Source organism: Puntigrus tetrazona, chromosome 4 (assembly GCF_018831695.1).
Source record: "Puntigrus tetrazona isolate hp1 chromosome 4, ASM1883169v1, whole genome shotgun sequence".
Lineage (NCBI taxonomy): Eukaryota > Metazoa > Chordata > Actinopteri > Cypriniformes > Cyprinidae > Puntigrus > Puntigrus tetrazona.
Window position 1 is genome coordinate 21,673,425 of NC_056702.1, and position 19,318 is coordinate 21,692,742.

At 38.9% G+C, this 19,318-nt stretch overlaps 2 protein-coding genes across 3 annotated transcripts in view; both read left to right on the plus strand.

Moving 5' to 3' along the window:
- The first annotated feature begins 295 nt into the window (after positions 1–295).
- Positions 296–17,108, plus strand: LOC122342967 (NACHT, LRR and PYD domains-containing protein 3-like). The gene is given in 11 exon segments (XM_043237208.1): positions 296–385; positions 2,438–2,707; positions 2,866–2,907; positions 3,432–5,235; positions 5,405–5,575; positions 7,446–7,616; positions 11,055–11,228; positions 11,325–11,498; positions 11,591–11,626; positions 11,628–11,762; positions 16,798–17,108. Coding segments are annotated over 10 exon segments (3,171 nt in total). The 5' UTR covers positions 296–385; positions 2,438–2,457; the 3' UTR covers positions 17,012–17,108.
- The window catches only part of LOC122343020 (NLR family CARD domain-containing protein 3-like), a 135,278-nt gene continuing 116,337 nt past the window's right edge, over positions 378–19,318 (plus strand). For both annotated transcript variants that reach the window (XM_043237293.1, XM_043237294.1), the window contains exon 1: positions 378–872. The gene's annotated coding sequence lies outside the window, so the exon portion shown is untranslated. The remainder of the gene's footprint in view (positions 873–19,318) is intronic.

Genomic DNA, 19,318 nt, shown 5'->3' on the forward strand with positions numbered 1-19,318 from the left:
TCCCAGTTTTATTAGTATACATTTATTACTAAAACTCAACATCAATATAAAACTCTCTAGGGCTGCCGCTAATGACTAGATTTATTTTGATTAGATTCTTTTTTTTTTTTAAATCAGTGAATAGATTAAAGGATTGATTTCAATTTCAAAAGCAACAATTTTACTGAAAATATATATTAACCGTACTTTACTTCCGTATTGTGACATACTTCCAAAAGAAACGGAATATTGAATGAGAAAACATAGGGCGTGGCTTGTTTGGAGGGGGCTGGAGAATCAGTAGGATTCAGTTCTGAGTGAACCTCCTAGAAGGGTTTGGCATCATTCTGGGCCGAGGAATTTGGGGGTTATTTTGTGCGAGTAATGTGCGTTAACAACAGGACAGGTGCGTTTTATTTTGCTCACTGTACCGTAAATGAATTTATCATAAACACAGGGACAACTGAATCAAATGTAAAATGACTGTAAAATAATTCAATGATAGCAAACTCTCGAATCTGCTTCTGTGGCGTGAGAAAAAATGTTTGAGTGTGGGCTTCCGTCAGGATCTGTCGTCGGGGAAAAGTTCGTAATTCGTTCGGAGACTGTTATATTCACCGAAATATAAGGCTCAAAGCGTTTCGTGACGATTCTTGTTTTGTTTTGTGTTATTATTTAAAGTGCATCTAAGGTTTTTTTGATCCCGCGAGTCAACACTTCAATATGCCGTGCGTGAAGCTGACCTAGCGGCCATAGAGACAGTTATATTCAGGAAGTCTTTGTGAAGTAACCAAACTTCTTGGGGCGTGAGGGACTGAGGAGAGTCGCGTGCTTCGTCGCTGGAAGTGGATCGGTCGCGTTCATCTCGTGTTCCCGACGGATCGTGACAGGACGTGAGGAACATAAGATGGTTTCACTACTTCTCATTATTCTATTTCTTATTATGTGCTCTTAACTCTTTGAGTGAGAAACTATCGATGAGCAGCTTCATGCTCTCTGTGTCTGTATGGTGAAATCTACAATAGAATAATTCAATAAAAGAAGCTGTATTTCTACTTTTTCATTAACGTCCTGATATGTGCAACATGATGTTTCTCAATGTTTAAAATACACCATACAAAATAACAGTTTTAAGTGTTTCGCACACTTTTAAAGCATTTTTTATGCTATATGAACATAGTTTATTTGATATAAATATAGCCCCAACCAGCCATTATTAGGATCCAGACACAAAAATATTTTATCTATATTGTAAAACAATTGATTGTTTAATAGTTATTGTTGCCATGATGGACAAAGCGTAAAAATGCCTCAGAATAAACACATGAATGATAAGAATCTTTACTAGTTGCCTATCAAACCCCATCATTTTCCAGATTTTTGTAAGTTTGCCTTGTTTATTTGAGTGATACCTTTTATTGTAAACACATTGGGATGTGTTACTGATTTATCAAGAAGAAGAGACCACACAGAATATTGTATTCTTTTATTTGATAAGTATTTATAAGATACACAGTACACATGGTATTGTATTCACTTTATTGAATAGTAGAAAGACCACCATAGCATCATGTTTAAAAGTAGTTTATTGAGAAAAGACATTAGGTATGATATATGTAGCATTTAGTTAAAGTATAGCCAGAGATAAAATATGTATTAGTAAGAACAGTTTCTTCTTCTAGCTCTCTTTTCTTTGTGAACGCGGCCAGTGTAGCAACCATGCGACACTTCTGGATCTTGAGTGCTCTCTCTGTTGCGTACCATGAAAGCATGCATTTCTTTTTTTATATCTGGACTCTATTTAGGATTTAGAAGAACAAAAATAGATGATTTAGTATATCGATAACATTTTTTACAAATTTAATTTAAGAAAATTTAATAAAAGAGGAAACAATTTTTGGCCTTAGAGGCCTTGTCAGTCCTGAGAAAAAAAACAACAGACAATATTATATTGTAATACTCTAAATGCTGTTGCAAAAAATGAAAAAGCCAAACTAAACCATTTGTCCTAAAACAGACACTTGTCCTAAAACTGCTCAGCAAATTTTAAATGCTCATCAGACACTCACCATGTGAAAGAACAAGATCTGGCCCAAAGCTCAGTCTCAAGAGAAAGTGGGCCATACAGCAAGACAACAAAGAACGGTTAAAGAAAGAGGTGGAAGGAGCTGAAACAAGCAGTTCAATTGAGGAAAACCCACCAACATCACAGAGTTGAAGTGGTTATGTAATGAGGAACAGGCTGAAAGTCCTACAAGATGAACAAGATGTAGGAAACTTGCAAATAAGGATACATCAGATGCTGAAAACAATTTCTTTGTCTATGTTCAGGAGAAATTTTAGGTTTTGGGTCATATTTATGCAGAAATATAAAAAAAAATTGTAAAGGCTTTCACTGTAGTTTTTAAAATGTCATATTTGAGCTCACTTTAGATCTTTTCTCTTTCCTAATCTGCAGTCGTGAGTTGATGAAGAACGATGGCGTCTGTTAAAAAGCTGCTCTTGGACCAACTGATGGAGCTGGCAGAAGATGAACTGAAGAATTTTCATTGGCATTTAGTGAAATTTTATCAAAAGTCTGAATTGGAAAATGCAGATAGATGTGACACAGTAGATAAGATGGTGATGTGTTTTGGACCAGAAGAAGCTGTGAAGGTCATGGTAGACGTCCTGAGAAAGATAAACCAAAATGATCTGGCTGAACAGTTGGTGAATGAACACAAGCAAGGTAACATTTAATTTACTGTGACTGTAACGTGATTAAATATTTAACAGTGTGAAGGTTTTAATTAAAGCTCTTTTCCTCTTTGCTCTGCTGATGTGAGAGATAAATGTCTGAGATAAATGTTTCCCAGTGAGTGATTCTCTTTTTTTTCTCTTTCCCAGCTCAGACTGAGGACAATATGAAGACATCTGTCCCTGTTAGAGGTAATTCACAACATATCACATATAATCCACATATATCATATCACTGCCTGTGAATGGAAATAAGAAATCACATCAGAGGCAGATTTCATACAGATATATAGAAGTGTCCCCAGTGATACCCAGCCTACAATGGTCTGAAAGCCTTGCTTAAACATCTTATAATGTATTTGAATTCAATTAAAGTTAACCAAAAGGTGGCACTGTCACAAAATAGATTCAGTATCACCGAGACATGATTACGGTCACACATGCTAAGGTTATTTAAAGCAAGTTTAAACACACATTCTGTTTGATGTGCTAGATCATGTGGAAACCGTTCATCAGTTTTGAGTGAGACTGATCTCATGGCATAAAGATCTCAATCAATAAGTGATCTGGAAAGAGCATAGACATTCAGATATTGTAAAACTGAAAATTGTTAAATATGAATTTAATCTGTCTGAATCAGTTACTAATAATAACAATTATGCTGAAAATATGACAAATATGTTTAGTGTTTTTTGTCTCTTACTTTTTTATTGTAGAGCTGCAAAATGTCTTGAAAACTCACAAAAACAACATGAAGATGAAGGTAAAATACATTTTTGAGGGCAACAAAGAAACTGGCACAGATCTGAAAGCTGTTTACACAGATCTGTTCATCACAGAGGGAGATATGAAAGATGTAAATCAGGAACATGAGATTCTGAAGATTGATGATGCTTTCAAGAACAAAAAAACACTGAACAAAACAATCAAATGCAATGATATATTTACTGAACTGAGGAAAAACAATGAGTTAAAGATTGTGTTGACCAAAGGAGTCGCTGGCATTGGGAAAACTGTGTCTGTGCACAAGTTCATCCTGGACTGGGCCGAAGGAGAATCTAATCAGGATATAGACTGTGTGTTCCTGCTTCCATTCAGAGAGATCAATGTGATTAAAGAGAGAGAGGTCAGTCTCCATGAGTTTCTGCTGAAATTTAATCCTGAATTGAAGGACCTGGAGAAATCAAAGTTTTATACAGAATATAAACTTGTGTTTATATTTGATGGACTTGATGAGAGTCGACTGCCTTTGAATTTTGAAAGTGATACAATGAACACTGTTGAGGAAAGATCATCTGTAGATGTGCTCTTTACAAGTCTGGTCAAAGGTAAACTGCTTCCATCAGCTCTGGTCTGGGTCACATCACGACCAGCAGCAGCCAATCAGATCCCTCCTCAGTATGTAGGATTGTTCACAGAGGTGAAAGGATTCACTGACCAACAGAAGGAGGAGTACTTCAGAAAGAAATTCAAAGATCAGAGTGTGTCCTCCAGAATCATCTCACACATTAAGACGTCTTGTAGTCTCTACATCATGTGCCACATTCCTGTGTTCTGCTGGATCACAGCCACAGTACTTCAGGATATTCTCACTGAGAACAATGAAGAGAACATCAGCACAACACTCACTGAAATGTACATTCACTTCCTGAGGATACAGATGAACATGAAGAGTCAGAAATATGGCAAACAACAAGGAGAATGTTCAGAGCACTTACTTTTAAATAGAAAGATGATTCTGAAGTTAGCCAAGCTAGCGTTTGAACAGCTGAAGCAGGAAAACATTGTGTTCTATGAGAAAGATCTGAAAGCATGTGGTATTGATGTGAGTAAAGATGCTGAGTTCACAGGAATGATCGCTGAGATCTTTAAGAGGGAAGTTGGACTTTATAAGACAAAGGTCTTCTGCTTTGTGCATCTGGGTGTTCAAGAGTTCCTTGCTGCAGTGCATGTGTTCATCTGTTACCTGAAAAAAAACAAGCAAGGGCTTACGTTTTTCTTTGAGGATTCACAAACTACAGTCATACAAAATCTTACATTTCCTTTTAGAAAGGTCAAATTGCATGACTTAACAGAGAGAGCAATTGAAAAAGCAATGCAGAGTAAGAGAGGGCATCTGGACCTGTTCCTGCGGTTTCTGATGGGAATTTCAGTGGAATCCAGTCAAAATCTGCTCAAAGGCCTGATCACACACACTGAAGACACCACAGAGAGCATCAGAAATCTAAGTGCACACATTAAAGAATTACAACAACAGGACATCTCAGATGAAGCTTCAGTCAACCTGTTCTACTGCTTACTTGAGCTCAAAGATCATTCATTATATGAGGAGATCCAGAGTTACCTCAGTTCAGATGAACATCCAGGAAGAGATCTCTCATCTTCAATGTGCACAGTGTTGACCTACATACTACTGATGTCAGAGAAGGTGCTGGATGAGTTCAACCCAAAGAGGTTCACATCAAAACTAGCAGACTACAGGAGACTCATTCCAGCTGTGAGATGCTGCAGAAAAGCTCTGTGAGTATTTCACTGGATACTGTTTAATTAGACGTTTTGTTCTGCATCACTAAACAATGAAATGTAAATGTTATGAAATATTTTCCCTGATTATGAAGAGAACAATAAGTTATTGCAGAAAAAACTGAACATCAGTAGATAATCAGCCTGAAACATTCTATTTTGGCAGATTTGACAACTGTGGTTTTGATGAAACATGCTGTGAAACAGTGTCTTTTGCTTTACGATCATCAAACCATCTGACAGAACTGAACCTGAGTAATAATCAACTGAAAGATTCAGGAGTGAAGTTGCTTTCTGATGGACTGAAGAATTCACACTGTCGACCGAACATACTGAGGTTTGACATCCACATTCACTGAATCACTTATGTTCAAACATGTGGATAAATAGGTGTTTTATAATTATAGCTAGCAGCTCTTTTATTTCTCCTGTCTATATTGTAATATGAATGAATCAGTGTCATTTTCTCTAAGAACACAAAGCTGGCAATGTCTACTCAAAAAAACCTGATAAGAATTTTATAATGCTGTGATCAAGTTATAAGAATTAAATGATACCTAAAATTCCTTTAATGACTTATTTTAACAGTTTATTCGAAATAATTAAACATGAACATTTTTAAACAAAGTAATGTTATTATTCGCTAAGAATTATGGTGAGTTTTTTTAATGCCATTTTCACATACCCCCTGCACAGGCCTCGGAAAGAGCACAGGTGCGTTACCTATTATCAGCTGTTTTTATTTATTTTACATCTAATGTAAAACGCTTTCCTTTCCATTTTTGGAAGAGGGTATGGAACCAAGTTTGGAACCAAACTATAGCCAGAGTTAAACAAACTTTTAGCACTTTTTAACACAAACAAATTAAATAGCATAATTCTGTCAAAATGAAATGCATACAAATACTTGGTAGGTCATGTTGTTAATGTACATCAGTTAGCATTAGTGGTAGGCTTACAGACTTACAGACAGGACAGGATACAAATTCACTGTTTCTATGGGAAATCCCTAAAAGTGTGCTTAATGTGTTTGTAAAAAAGGAATCAATGTCCAGGAATACTTAACCATAACCATAAAGAAATTATCTATTTAACGTATGTTTCAGAAAACCTGAAAATGTCAATCTATGGTTAATAAATTACCAACAAAGCATTATCTATAATGTATGTTGTATTTAAACGGTTAGTTCACCCAAAAATGAACATTAGCACACGTTTTACCTGCCTTGGAAGCATCATAGGTTCGCTCTTTCAGACGAATCCAATTGAATCAAGTTGTTCTGGTCTCTCCAAGTCTTTCCATGATATTTATCAGGTGGTAGTTTTTAACATTTCAGATAACGTGAAATAAAGTGCTCGTATTCATAAAAAAACATCCTTCAAATGGCACTGAGGGGTTGAATAAAGGTCCCCTGAAGTGAATCCATGCATTTTTGTAAGATATTTTAAACAAAATAAAGACTTTTCTCTCACTGCTGACTGATGTAACCAGAAGACGTGTAGGCAGATTATGTAAGTGTTGCGCACATGTATCTGGTAAATGTAGGAACACAGGAAAAGTTTCCTTAATTCAGCAAAGGAAAACCAGTCTCCTCCTGTGACATTTTTCTTTACATATCCTTAGTTTGTCTTCTAATTTGTGACCTGTGTTGTCATGAACCGTGCCTCTGTGGCTCTCTCCGACAGCTACCCTCTCCTGAGTATTAACTCTACAAACTACAGTTCCCATCATGCCTTGTCTGATTACCTGCCCAGGTGCTCCTCATTATCCCTCCTTTTTAAACGCTGTTCACATTCCCCTCATTACGAAGTCTTATTCTTCCTAAGATGATATTTTTGAGCATTCTAACCCCTCTGCTGACTACTTGTACCAATCCTTTGACTGCCAACTGTTTCTATGATTGTTTGCTTCCCGCCTATCAACCCCTTGCTTGGACTCTCTGACCATTGCCTGGTGTCGTTTATGACGCTGTCTTTACAGAGACAGAGACAATCAATGGTGAACCCACCTCTTATATATAAAATCTAATAATGTGTTAACTATAGTTTATTTACTATTAACTATATTAGTTGTGAAAAAAATCATAAGTGCCTTGTTATTGTATTGTTGTTAGTACAAGTTTTATTCAGTACAAACATGCATTCCAGATTATGAATTATATAGCCTATCCGATCAATTCACATTAATATGACAATTTTCTTCACAGGCTGTGTGGGTGTCATCTCACTGCTCAGTCCTGTGAAAGTTTATCTTCAACTCTACAATCATCAAACCATCTTACAGAGCTAAACCTGAGTGACAACCACCTGCAGGATTCAGGAGTGAAGCTGCTTTCTGATGGACTGAAGAATTCACTCTGTCGACTGAACATACTGAGGTTTGACATCCACATTCACTGAATCACTATGTTCAAATATGTGGATAAATAGGTATTTCACACATATAGCTGTAGCACCCCCTCTCTTTCTGGTGTAGAAATTTCTAAGGGGCTGCTCTTGGTTCATAAACAAAATACCTTGTGATTAAGGCCCCCTCTCTCTGATTATACCTATTATATCCTTTATAGAGACAATACCCTCGAAAAACAAAATAAGATGGTTTACGAATACAAAAGAGTAGTTTAATGAAAATAGAAATCTGAAACAGTAAAGAAAAGTCTAGCAAGGTACTTCAGTTAAGAAAAGTACTTTATAAATCCCAATTTTCGCCAAACCACATATCTCCTCCTCTTTTTAGGTTATGGGAGTGCAGACAAGGTACTGGGTAAATAAATCAAAGATAATTTCAATACAATTTAAACAGCAACAACAGTAGGCCCACAAAATCACACACACACACACCTCCCCTCCACGCTGCAGGCCTGTGTCGTGGCTAGTGTGCGTTGAGGTCTTGAAAAACTGAAACTGGCCACTTCACTCAAGTGAGCAAACGAACAAACAAACACACAGTACCCCTTCTTCCCGTTCCCGGATCGCGATCTCTGAATGTTCCTGGTCCCCCGCCAAAGCGTTGATCGTCCCACGATGCCGGAGGAACACCCAACGTTTCCGGTAGTTGGGTGCGCTATCCGGGGGAATAAAAGAAAAAAGTCCTGCGATCTTGAGATCCAACGAAGAAAAGTCTCACAACGGTACACGACGACAGCGATCGTGTGAGTGTTTCGACACACAAACACTTTTTACAGCTGATGCACTAGCGGTCGATGCGGCAATGTCCGTAAGCTTGTTCTTGAAAAAACTCAGATAACCTCGACGTTAACCCATATTGTGGGCTAACTGTATGTTAACAATTAATACAAAAACGGAAAAAAAACACACTGTTACCAACAATTGAACGAAAAGCCCAATTTTTTTATCTAATCTCTCGGAAGTTCGTTCTACTCACGACTCTCCTTTTTCTCTTCTCCCCTATTAACCAATCGGATTACTCTGACCTACTTTGGAGCGTGTTTAAACTACAGGATATCTAATCACTACAAACGAACAAGTTAGATTGTATGCACCACGTTTTCCCCTGTTCATTTCTAACTAACTTTACGCTACATAACGTAATGATATGCAGAAGGGTAACTTAAAAAAAAGAAAAGGAAAGAGTACACATTACAAATACAAATTTAAACAAACTGAATAAAATACATACTTAAACCCTATCAGTGAAATGATTTATTTTTCTATAGGTTTACATAGCTAGCTAGAAGTGTTCCAGTTACGAGTATGAAATAATACATAAAATTCCTTAAGGACTTCTTTTAACAGTTTGTTCAAAATGGGTTCATGTCTACTTAAAACATTACTTACAGACTTAATACATTTTATTTTCACTTCCTGATACAGGCCAGGGAGGCCAAGAGGGCCCTTTCAATAGGTTAACATGAAAAATTTGATTGGTAACTTTACAAAAACAAACCAGACAGGCAGGAAAAAACCAACAATCAAAAGCCACCAAAATGGACAATACGACAGCTAATAAAGAGAAAGATGGGCCCATTACAAATTAAGAAATCAACAAAAGAAGTCAAATCAAAAGATAAACAAGACAAAAAAAGAAACACTAAATTATCCCCAAAGAACCCAAACCATAAATAGACAACTAAATATAATAAAATCAGCAATGGTTCTCCCTGAGAGACCATCTCTCCAAATGGTATGTCCAGGAAGAACCATTCCCCCTTAAATTCTCAGTTTCCGCCTGGACACTAATTTTCGTCACACCAGGAAGCTGCAGTGCTTGGGCCTGACAGTCATCGCCACACACCACCACAGCAGATACAACACAACTAATTTGTGTGCACTCCAAATCAGTAACGATGTATATTATGTGTTATAAATGACATGTATTGCTTGTGTGATTAACAAATGCAGCTGACAAGAAACAGTTAAACTAAACTTAACCATAAACAAATAAACATGATTTACAAAAGTGTGTTGTGTGTGTGAAGGTGATACAGGCATATTACCACTCATTTGTGGCCACCATTTGGGCCGTCACACCTACTATCAGCTGTTTTCATTTATTTACTGCAAATTTAGTGTTTTGCATTTACTGCAAAACACTAAAAACTAAACTATGGCCAGAGTTACACAAACTTTTTATCACAAATGTTTAGCACTCTTCATCACAAACAAATTAAATGGCACAATGCTGTCAAAATGAAACCTACAAATACTTGCTTAGGTCATGTTGTCTCCCCAAGTACATCAGTTAGGATTAGGGGTAGGTTTAAAGTCTTAAACGGGACAGGATATACAGTCTATACAGTACAAATTTACTGTTTCTGTGGGAATCCCTATTAAACATGGAAAATGTGTGCCTATTTGTAATACTTTTAAGGAACACTGAATATGAATCCAATCAATGTCCAATAAAGGAGCACTTAAAGCATGAAGGAATTATGACTCAATGTATGACATTTTCAGGTTTTCTGAAACAATCTAACCTCAAAGGGCTCTAGGATGTTGAATAAAGGTTTTCTGTAGTGAGTCCATGCAGTTTTGTAAGATAAATATCTATATTTATACACCAATAAACACTTTTTTTCTCACTGCTGAGGTAACCAGAAGACGTGTAGGCAGATGACGTATGTGTCTCTGGGGAAAGGAACAAAGGAAAAGTTTCCTTAATTCAGCAATTAAAGCCAGTCTGCTCTTCGCTTATATCAAAATCCTGTGACATTTTTCTTCTTTTCTTCACAAATCCTTGGTTTGTCTTCTGATTTGTGACCAGTGATTTTTATTTATTTATTTATTTTTTTTTTACAGCCTTTTTTTTTTGCTTGGTTATTATATATAAAATATTGCTATTTATCTCACAAAAATCTCATGGATTCACTTTATTCACCCCCAGGTGTCATGTGGGGAACATTTTATTACATTTAAACACACTTTATGTAACATATTTTAATCAATCAATCAATCAATCATTTTTATTTATTTTAGAGTGTTAAAAGGAACCACCCGCCAACTGCAAGGATAAAGCTTAGAAATGCCAGGGCAATTTTTGTGTAACTGTCTAAAAAAGAAAGTCACATACACTTAACACCTAAACACCTCACTTTAATTTTTCATTTTGAACCATTTAAGCATGTTAAATTGCAGAGACAATTAGTGATGAACCCACCTCTTGTGTATAGTCTAGTAATGTGTAAACCACAGTATATATACTACTAATGAACTATATTACTTTTGAAATAATTAAGAAGTGCATTGTTAATGTATTGTTATTATAAAGTGTAATTTTGTACAAACATGCATTCTAGATTATGAACTATGTAGCCTAATAAATTCACATCAATATGTCAATTTTCTTCTTTTCACAGGCTGTGTGGGTGTCATCTCACTGCTCTGTCCTGTGAAAGTTTATCTTCAACTTTACAATCATCAAACTCTGTCCTGAGAGAGCTGCACCTGAGTAACAATGACCTGCAGGATTCAGGAGTGCTGGTTCTTTTGGATGGAATGAAGAGTCCAAACTCTAAGCTGGAGATACTGAGGTTTGAGTTTGAAACACTTCATTATTTATTTATTATTTTAAAAATCCAAATATTAAAGTAAATTTTGTTTGCAATTACTGTATTCATATTATTTAGATTTTCCACATGTAATCTCACTGCACAGTCTTGTGGGAGTTTGTCTTCAGTTTTACAATCCTCAAACTCTGTCCTGAAAGAACTGGACCTGAGTAACAATGATCTGCAGGATTCTGGAGTGAAGCTTCTTTCTGATGGACTCAATAGTCCAATGTCTAAGCTGGAGATACTAAGGCATGAGTTTGAAATACTTCATTATATATTCATTAAAAAATCCCAATGTTGAGTTTAATTCTGTATGTAACTTCTGTGTTCATCTTGTTCAGATTTTCCACATGTAATCTCACTGCACAGTCTTGTGAGTTTGTCTTCAGTTTTACAATCCTCAAACTCTGTCCTGAGAGAACTGGATCTGAGCAACAATGATCTGCAGGATTCAGGAGTGAAGCTTCTCTCTGATGGACTGAAGAGTCAAATCTCTAAACTGGAGATACTAAGGCATGAGTTTGAAATACTTTATTTATTCATAAAAATCCCAATGTTGAGATTAATTCTGTATGCAGCTACTATGTTCATGTTGTTTAGATTTTCTACATGTAATCTCACTGCACAGTGTGCAATATCACAGTTGATATAATATCGTAATTGTTGTTTTAATGATGGGAGATTTGACATTATCGAGTATTCTTAAAAAAACACCTTCAAAGCGCATGCTTATATTGTCTGAAGTCTAGACTAGAGCATGTGCACATTTAGAGTGCTTTGTTTTTCTGCATGATTCAGTCTAATGAAATACATTTAGAATGATCACAAATTGAAGGCATGCATGCAGAACTTTATATAGTTAAATATTGTGATGTAACAATTTAGTTCACTGAAGTTGAGCATAGTGAGAACTCGTGCAATTGTATTTACAGAAACATATTTTAAAATCCAAAGAAAGACTTGAACATGAACAGGATAGACTCACCAACAGCACGTTCCTGATAGCACACGTACATCTCAAAGACTTACATCTACCAGACATATTTTTACTGTGTTTGCTAATCTACAATACGTCTATAAGACGTCTCTTTTTAGATGTCAAATAGACATCTATTAGATGTCTGTAAAATATTTATGGTTTAGTATGTAAAATTGATGCCTGAAAGACTTCTGTAGACAGCAGATACTTTCCAGATCAAGAGATCTTGCAGAGACGTTACATGTGCTATCTGGGTTACAACATCATCAGAATCAGAATCAGAAACATGACTCAATAAACAAGAGAACCAATAGCAGGAATACACAAGGGCAAGGGAAGCATGACACAGAGACCATGACTACATGAACGAGAAACACAAATAAAACCCAAAATCCACATTACATATGATGATGAATGTAATATTTTTTTAGTAAGAATTCAAGAAACTTCTTAATTACAAACACAGCCACAGCACTTATGATTTATGCTATAACTTATGCCAGTTTTAAAGAAATGTGAAATCCAGTTAAGGCCTCTGTTAATGATTTGTGTCTCCCTTTCAAGTGGGGAAATTGTGCATGAAAAGAAAAAACTTGACAATAATAGAAAACAGACACACACAAAACACACTCTTATTGTAATGATGTCGAGGCGGAAATGTTTGCAGGGTTTGACAAATACCATAGACAGGAATCAGGGTCCATGGCAAAACTGTTCTCTACTGCAATAATTTCTCAAGTAGCGGCCGATCTCCTGATTAAGCCTTTCCACTTGTCCGTTAGACTGAGGGTGGTATCCTGAGGTGAGGCTCACATTTATATCAAGGTGATTGCAGAAGGCTTTCCAGATTTGAGAAGTGAACTGAGGACCTCGGTCACTGACAATGTCTCCTGGGATACCGTACATTCTGGGTAAAAAGACATAGTGGAATAGGGCTAATGCAGTTTCCATGTCAGTAGGGTGTCCTTTAGGGGGTACTAAGTGGCATGATTTGGAGAACTGATCAATGATTACCAGAATCGTGGTATAGTGATCTGATGGTGGTAGGTCAGTTAAGAAATCTATGCAGATGTGGGACCATGGTCGTGGACCATTGTGGAGATGGGCAGGGGCTTAAGAAGACCAGAAGGTAGTTCTTTGGGGGTCTTGGACTGAGCACAAACTTGGCAGGACTTTACATAATTCATGACTTCTTGCGACATGGCAGGCCACCAGAAGGAGTTTTGTGTTAACCAGAGAGTGCGTGTGATTCCTGGATGACCGGCTGCAAGGGATATGTGGACCCACTGACCCAGTGCCTCCATTCCTCCAGAGCTGCTTTAATCAACAGAAGTTTGTTTGCCACATCATAATTGTGTTCCACTGTGGATAGCTTCCTGAAGAAGGCACAAATCACCTGGGTGCAGCTTGCCTGTTATCTCACATATCTGGGAAAGTACTGCTCTGATTACACAGTCCGAAGCATCCCAACACTCTACCACGAATGGGGAATTAGGATTGGGGTGTTTCAAGATAGGGGCATAGGTAAATCGTTCCTTCAGGTCGTTAAAGGCTTGGCTGGCTTCCTTGGTCCACTTGAGTTTTTTCGGTTTACCATTTAATAATGACATTAGTGGTGACGCTACAGTACTATAGTTGTGGATGAAGTGACGGTAGCTCTTTGATTGTTGTTGGTTGTGGCCAGTCGATAACAGCCTGGACCTTTCTTTCATCCATTCTTAGTCCATGGTGACTTGTATTATACCCCAGGAAGGAGGTTTGCTGCACATGAAATTCACATTTTTCAGCTTTGACATAGAGCTGATTCTCTAAGAGGGTTTGTATGTGATTGACATGGTCTGATTCAGATTTGGAATATATAAGAATGTTGTGCGATATATAGGCCACTACATATCAGTCAATAATGTCCTTGAAAATCATTGATGAACAACTGGAAGACAGCTGGTGCATTGGCTAGGCCATATGGCATCACCTGATATTCATAGTGCCCCCTGCTGGTGAGAAACAGTTTTCCACTTTTCGCCCTCCTTTTATATGGATGAGGTTATATGCACTTCTGAGGTCTAACTTGGTAAAGATGGTTGCTTCTCTTAATTGCTCAAGTGCAGATGGTACAAGTGGAAGTGGGTAGCGATTCTTGACGGTAACATTATTTAACCCTCTATAGTCTATGCAAGGTCTCAATCCAGCATCCTCCTTCTCAACAAAGAAAAAAAACCAAGATGCTGCGGGTGAGGTAGAGGGACGAATGAAGCTGGACTGCAGAGCCTCTTCTATATATTCCTCCATTACCCGGCTTTCAATTCTGGATAGTGGATAAACTTTGCTCTGTGGGGTATGGCTTTAGGTTAGAGGTCTATTGCACAATCCACATGGTCGATGAGGGGGTAACTGCATTGCCTTGGTTTTACTGAACATGTCTAGGATGTCATGATAGCAGGAGGGAATGTTTTTGGGCTGTTACGGCAGGGCTCTCAATAGAGGTAGTCATTCAGATGGTAAAATTACGAGGAAACGGCAATCTTGGCAGAAGGCGGACCAGTCTGTCAGTTCACCATGATACCAAGAGATATTGGGGTTATGGATTGAAAGCCAGGGATACCCAAGAATGACCTCGTGCTTAGGTGAGTCGACTATGTATAGCGTGATGGAGTTCTCTGAGTAATACCGGGCGATGAGGAACAATTGATGGCTTTGATTTAAATATCACGGGTTACAAGGTTGTGTGGGAATGTTGAATTTGGAGACGAGTTTCTAATCAATCAGGTTGAGTGCTGCCCCAGAATCAATCATGTGGCTGTCAGGTCAAGAGATAAATCAGAACATCGAAGGTTAAAAGGTAATTTTGATTTTGTTAATGAGTAAGGAAAAGATTCACCCGGGTGCGGGCTGAGACTTGTGGGGACAACCTGTGCTCGATGGCCTGTTCCACCTCAATAAAAGCACAGGTTATGTAAACGACGCCTCTCTCTTTTCTCTCTCTCTCTCTTCTGATAATGGGAGGTATTTAACTGCATGGGTTCCTCAGGGATGAATTCTGGTGGGGAAAGTGGAAGCGGATTCATGGCGGGGGCTTTTGCATCAGATTATTGATCTTAATGGTAATAGTGACAAAATCTGAAAAGGATATGGATGTTCAAAAACATCTCTAATTTGTTAAGTGAAATAATCCATGGAAAATTGAAATTGTGCATCCGAAATTTATCAGGCAGAGCAAATCTTAGTCAGTACTCCAGTGACGGCTCCCTCTGCGGTCATGGCATTACACATATACACACAAAAATGCATTGGTTTGGTTTAACAATATGGAAAAACTTAAAAACAATTAGAATTAAGTTTTTTTATATAAAAGCTATATTAGAATCTAGTGTCTAAAACATGGAATTGCAAATATTGAGCAATTGAGCAATAGAATTATTTTCAACATTTTAGGTGTTTGTTCACTTTTGACCGTGAATAACAAAAGTGGGCCTCCCAATGAATGTAGTATGTGAGACTCATGTCCCCGAGGACATTGTGATTTTTTTGTAATGATCAAAAGATGGATGTTTTAGGAAAAAAAAAAAAAAAATATATATATATATATATATATATATATATATATATATATATATATATATATATATAATAAAATAACAATCTTTTTTTTTTTTAAAGCTGCAGTCCATAGGTTTTGCCTCTTTTTTGCCATCTGTGTTTGAAAATTGTTAACCACTTTGCAAAGGCCAATAATGTTTATCATGACATTTTTATGACTGAAAAAGCATTTTTGTTTATTTTGTTAAAATCTGTTTCTGAACAGAAAAAAGTAAAACTGTAGAAAAAGAAACGGGGCTATACAAAAAATTACATAATTTTAACAGCATTTAACAACAAAAAGTGCTGAGGACTTTCTGACAAGCTCTGAAGTTCATATCTAGATGGCAGAATTTAAGCAGCATCCTGTTTGTTTTCTTTACAGTTATGAATTGTTTTATTTCTGTAATTTATTAATAAATTACAGATTAATCATTTACTCTCTTAGAAAGAAAAAAATGCTTTGAAAAACACAGGAGCCTCAAAAGCACAGAACATATTTTGTGGGCTTGAAATCACAACCTGTACACTATCAAAACACTGTATATTTAAAGAAACATTGAAAAAGTTACACTGCTCAATTTAAATAGTCTGTACAGTCTGTGAGGACCACCTTACTGTGCGGTTAAACTGTTATTTTAAAAAGGAACTTAAATAGTGTTTAAAAAGGTGTATTTTAAATGAAGGCCAATGGGTAGATGCTGTACAGTTGAATTTGTTTTTACAGAATTAAATAATTTTCTTTCTTTTCATTTCTTTCTTTCACTACTTTTAGGAGTAGTATTGTGCCACTATTTTTTTGTGAGAGATTTCATGCTTTGCATCTGTTTAAATATATAAGCACAACACATAAGTCAAATATTTTTTCTTATTGACTATGATAAATAAGCACAAATTTATCATTTTTTGTGATCAACTATTACATCAGTTAAATATAAAAAGAAACAATGAACAAACTAATGTATGGTGGATTGATGTTGTATGTTTTTGTAGGTTGTCTGGCTGTATGGTGACAGAGGAAGGCTGTCGTTATGTGTCTTCAGCTCTGAATTCAAACCCCTCACACCTGAGAGAGCTGGATCTGAGCTACAATCACCCAGGAGATTCAGGAGTCAAACTGCTCTCTGAAAAACTGGAAGATCCAAACTGCTCTCTGAAAAAACTCAAGTATGTCACGCAGGAGATGTTTTTGGGATTTATTGTTTAACCCTTGTGCAGTCTTTTGAGAATATTACATTTAGAATTTTTAAAAATCATAGGTTCACCAGAATGGTACAAAATTCTATTACCCTTATTGCACTTGTGAACACACAAAAGAATTGAGGCATGATTTGAAAAGCCAAGTCATCATAAAATAAATATGATCTACCATAAGAACAGGAAATGTGATAAAATCCAGAAAATTGTGGTGTACAATTTACAAATTCCCAACAATGCAGACAAAAAATGGCACAGCAATGACGGGGTGAAACTCTAAAACATCTAAAGTGCAAAATCAACACATCCACTCAAACACACATATATGAACTGGTGTGCCGATAGAAATGTGGACAGCAAAGAAGTTGTTACAATTTAAATGATCATAAGTGTAACAGATACATCTACTCACACACACTTCTTCTTTGCCCGTCCTCGGAGACGGATGTGTGTTTTCTCCCCTCTCTACCCTACCCATGACCTTGCCTGCTTGTGCTTCTTAGTCTCGTCTTGTGTCTACTCTTCTCCACTTGAGAAACTCTCTGCCCTGCTCTCCAGCTAAAAACATGGATTTGATCAACTGGTCTCTCAACGCAATTGACACCATCTTCTTGAAGAGAAGCGTGGGTTCGGGGAACCCACTGTCCTGCCGGGACGATGCCAGCCGGTATTTGATGGGCGCGTGGGAGAAGTGGCGTCTCGTGTGCTTGGCACCTCTTTCTGTGGAGGATATTGAAGATATCTTTCTTTTGGAACTTTGATTACGGGATATTGCTGATCGGATTGGGCATAGCCCTGGTATATCGACAAATTGAGAAAACGAGGCAGCTGTCCACAGCCCCACAAAGCTGCCTGGAATAATTGAAGCGGTGGGCAGAGCTGTCGGGACTCAGACTGTGGTTGTAAACCACACTTTGGATAACATCATGGGGAAGCTTGAGGCTTTGCATTGAATAATGGATCAATTTGGGGACCAGAATGGACAATAGAGTAGTTTAAGTAAATTGCTTACAACTACTCACTCCTATCTGGTCTCCTACACCAGCCCCACTCAGGATCCAGAGCCCAGCCCAGCACTTCACCGCATGGTCGAGCCCCAGCCTGAGCCCACCGCTGACACAGGTGCGGAGTCGAGCGCGACCACGGACCCCTCGCCAGAGAGAGCGACAGAGCTGTGGGCGTCACCGACCCGAGCTGGATTCGTCCAGACCAGGTGCGTGAGCCGGCAACAGAGCTCGGGTGGAGACAGCCGACTGCAAGGAGAAGCGCGGAGTGGAGCTCCGCCCATTGCACCACGGCTGAGGGTGAGCTGATTCTCCACCTGGGGCTGCTGGATCCCCAAAACTCTGTCCAGTGCCCGCGCCACGTGCGCTCCCTCCAGTGCCCGCGCCACGTGCACTCCCTCCAGTGCCCGCGCCACGTGCGCTCCCTCCAGTACCCGCCGCCCGTGCGCTCCCACCAGTGCCACGCCACGTGCCTCCCTCCAGAGCACATTTTCCCACCCTCCCGCCCTTACCATACGGCGTCTATGGATCCCAGCAGCCCCTGCGCTCAACCTCAGCTCACCATCTGGAGCTCGCCACGGGTCTGCCGGTCTCCATCGCCGTCGTGGGTGGAAGATCCCTCTCCTCCCCCTGGGCTCCTAGCTCCTTCCTCTCCACCGTGGTCTGTCAGTCCACCAGCTCCACAAGGCTCCATCGTCCCTCCGGCTCCGCCTTGGTCTGTCGTCGACAATCCGTCGCCTCGTGATTCCTGTCCTCTGTCTTCGCCTCGTCCCTCCATCCCACCGGCTCTGTCAGGCTCTTCCTTCCCTCCGGCTCCACCTCAGTCCTCTGTCGCTCTGGCTCCGCGCGTCCTTCCGTCCCCCCCATCTCCGTGTCCAGTCGCCGGCCTGCTGGCGTCACCTAGGACCTCCAGCGCCTCGGCGTCACCCTGGCTCTTCGGCGCTCCGTCTCCGCTTCTGTCTCCTCCGCCACCTGCTCCGCCGCCTCCATGGCTCCTCCCTCCGTCGGCTTAACCGTGGACTATCATGGCTGGGCTCTGGATCTCCTCCTGCTCCGGACTCTTCCTGTCTCCTCCCTGGACTGTCTGCCTACTCTCTCCTGGGGGCCGTCCTCCACCAGAACCTCCTCTCAAGATCCGGTATCCCCAATTCCTAGTTGTTTTTGGTTTTTTTTTGTTTACTCTTTAGGTGCGAGGGACGCACCTTCCGGGAAAAGGTAAGGGTAATGTCACGTCTCTGGACTCTTTTGTTATTGTTTTGTCCCATGTCATGTGCTCTGTGTGGCTCTTGTGGACTAACATCTGGCAAGCAGAT